Source organism: Monopterus albus, unplaced genomic scaffold (assembly GCF_001952655.1).
Source record: "Monopterus albus unplaced genomic scaffold, M_albus_1.0 scaffold6533.1, whole genome shotgun sequence".
In the NCBI taxonomy this organism is placed as follows: Eukaryota; Metazoa; Chordata; class Actinopteri; order Synbranchiformes; family Synbranchidae; genus Monopterus; species Monopterus albus.
Window position 1 is genome coordinate 1 of NW_018134392.1, and position 653 is coordinate 653.

The window sequence follows — 653 nt, forward strand, 5'->3', positions numbered from 1 at the left end:
AGAAGAAGAAGAAGAAGAACTGATTTCTCATATGGGAGACTCGAGATGCCAATACAAAAATCATCACCAAAAGACATCAGTGGACTCTTCTGTTGCTACTAACCAGTGTAAGGAACCTACCAACCAGCACAATGCCAGTTAAATTCAGTTTGATATGGTTTTATTGACCCACACAAGGCCAATTGTGACAGAGGACTTGATCAGGACAATGAACAAACACTGCTACTTCTAAAACTACCGTTACTGCTACAAGAACTAGTGCAGCTGCTGAAGGATCCATCACCAGCAGGGGGTGCCCTCCCACCTTGTACTTCCCATAGAAGGGGTGTCTTCCTCCAGTGATCAGCATGTCCTCGTCTCGGTCCAACATGCACCTGACGGGCCTCTTCAGCCTGAAACACAAAAGCACATGGAAGACTTTAAACAATTTTAGGAGTTTGGTTTAAACTAAAAGCTAAGTGACTGACAGACATACTTGTTTGCTGCGACGGCAACCACAGTGGACAACATGGTGGGTCGGCTCGCCTTCCCCCCGAAGCCTCCGCCCATCCTCTTCACCCGGACCACCACCCTGTTAGCAGGGACACCCAGTGCCTTCGCCACCAAAGACTACAACAAAGACCAGTTTACATGCGTTCTGTTCACAGATACAA

At 47.6% G+C, this 653-nt stretch overlaps 1 protein-coding gene across 1 annotated transcript; it reads right to left on the minus strand.

Moving 5' to 3' along the window:
* Positions 1–21: 21 nt before the first annotated feature.
* Positions 22–647, minus strand: LOC109954330 (xanthine dehydrogenase/oxidase-like). The gene is made up of 2 exons (XM_020589695.1): positions 476–647; positions 22–392 (listed from the first exon to the last, which is right to left on the minus strand). Exons 1-2 carry the CDS (start codon positions 547–549, stop codon positions 161–163), a joined length of 306 nt encoding a protein of 101 aa, XP_020445351.1. The 5' UTR covers positions 550–647; the 3' UTR covers positions 22–160.
* Between the last annotated feature and the right edge of the window lie 6 nt (positions 648–653).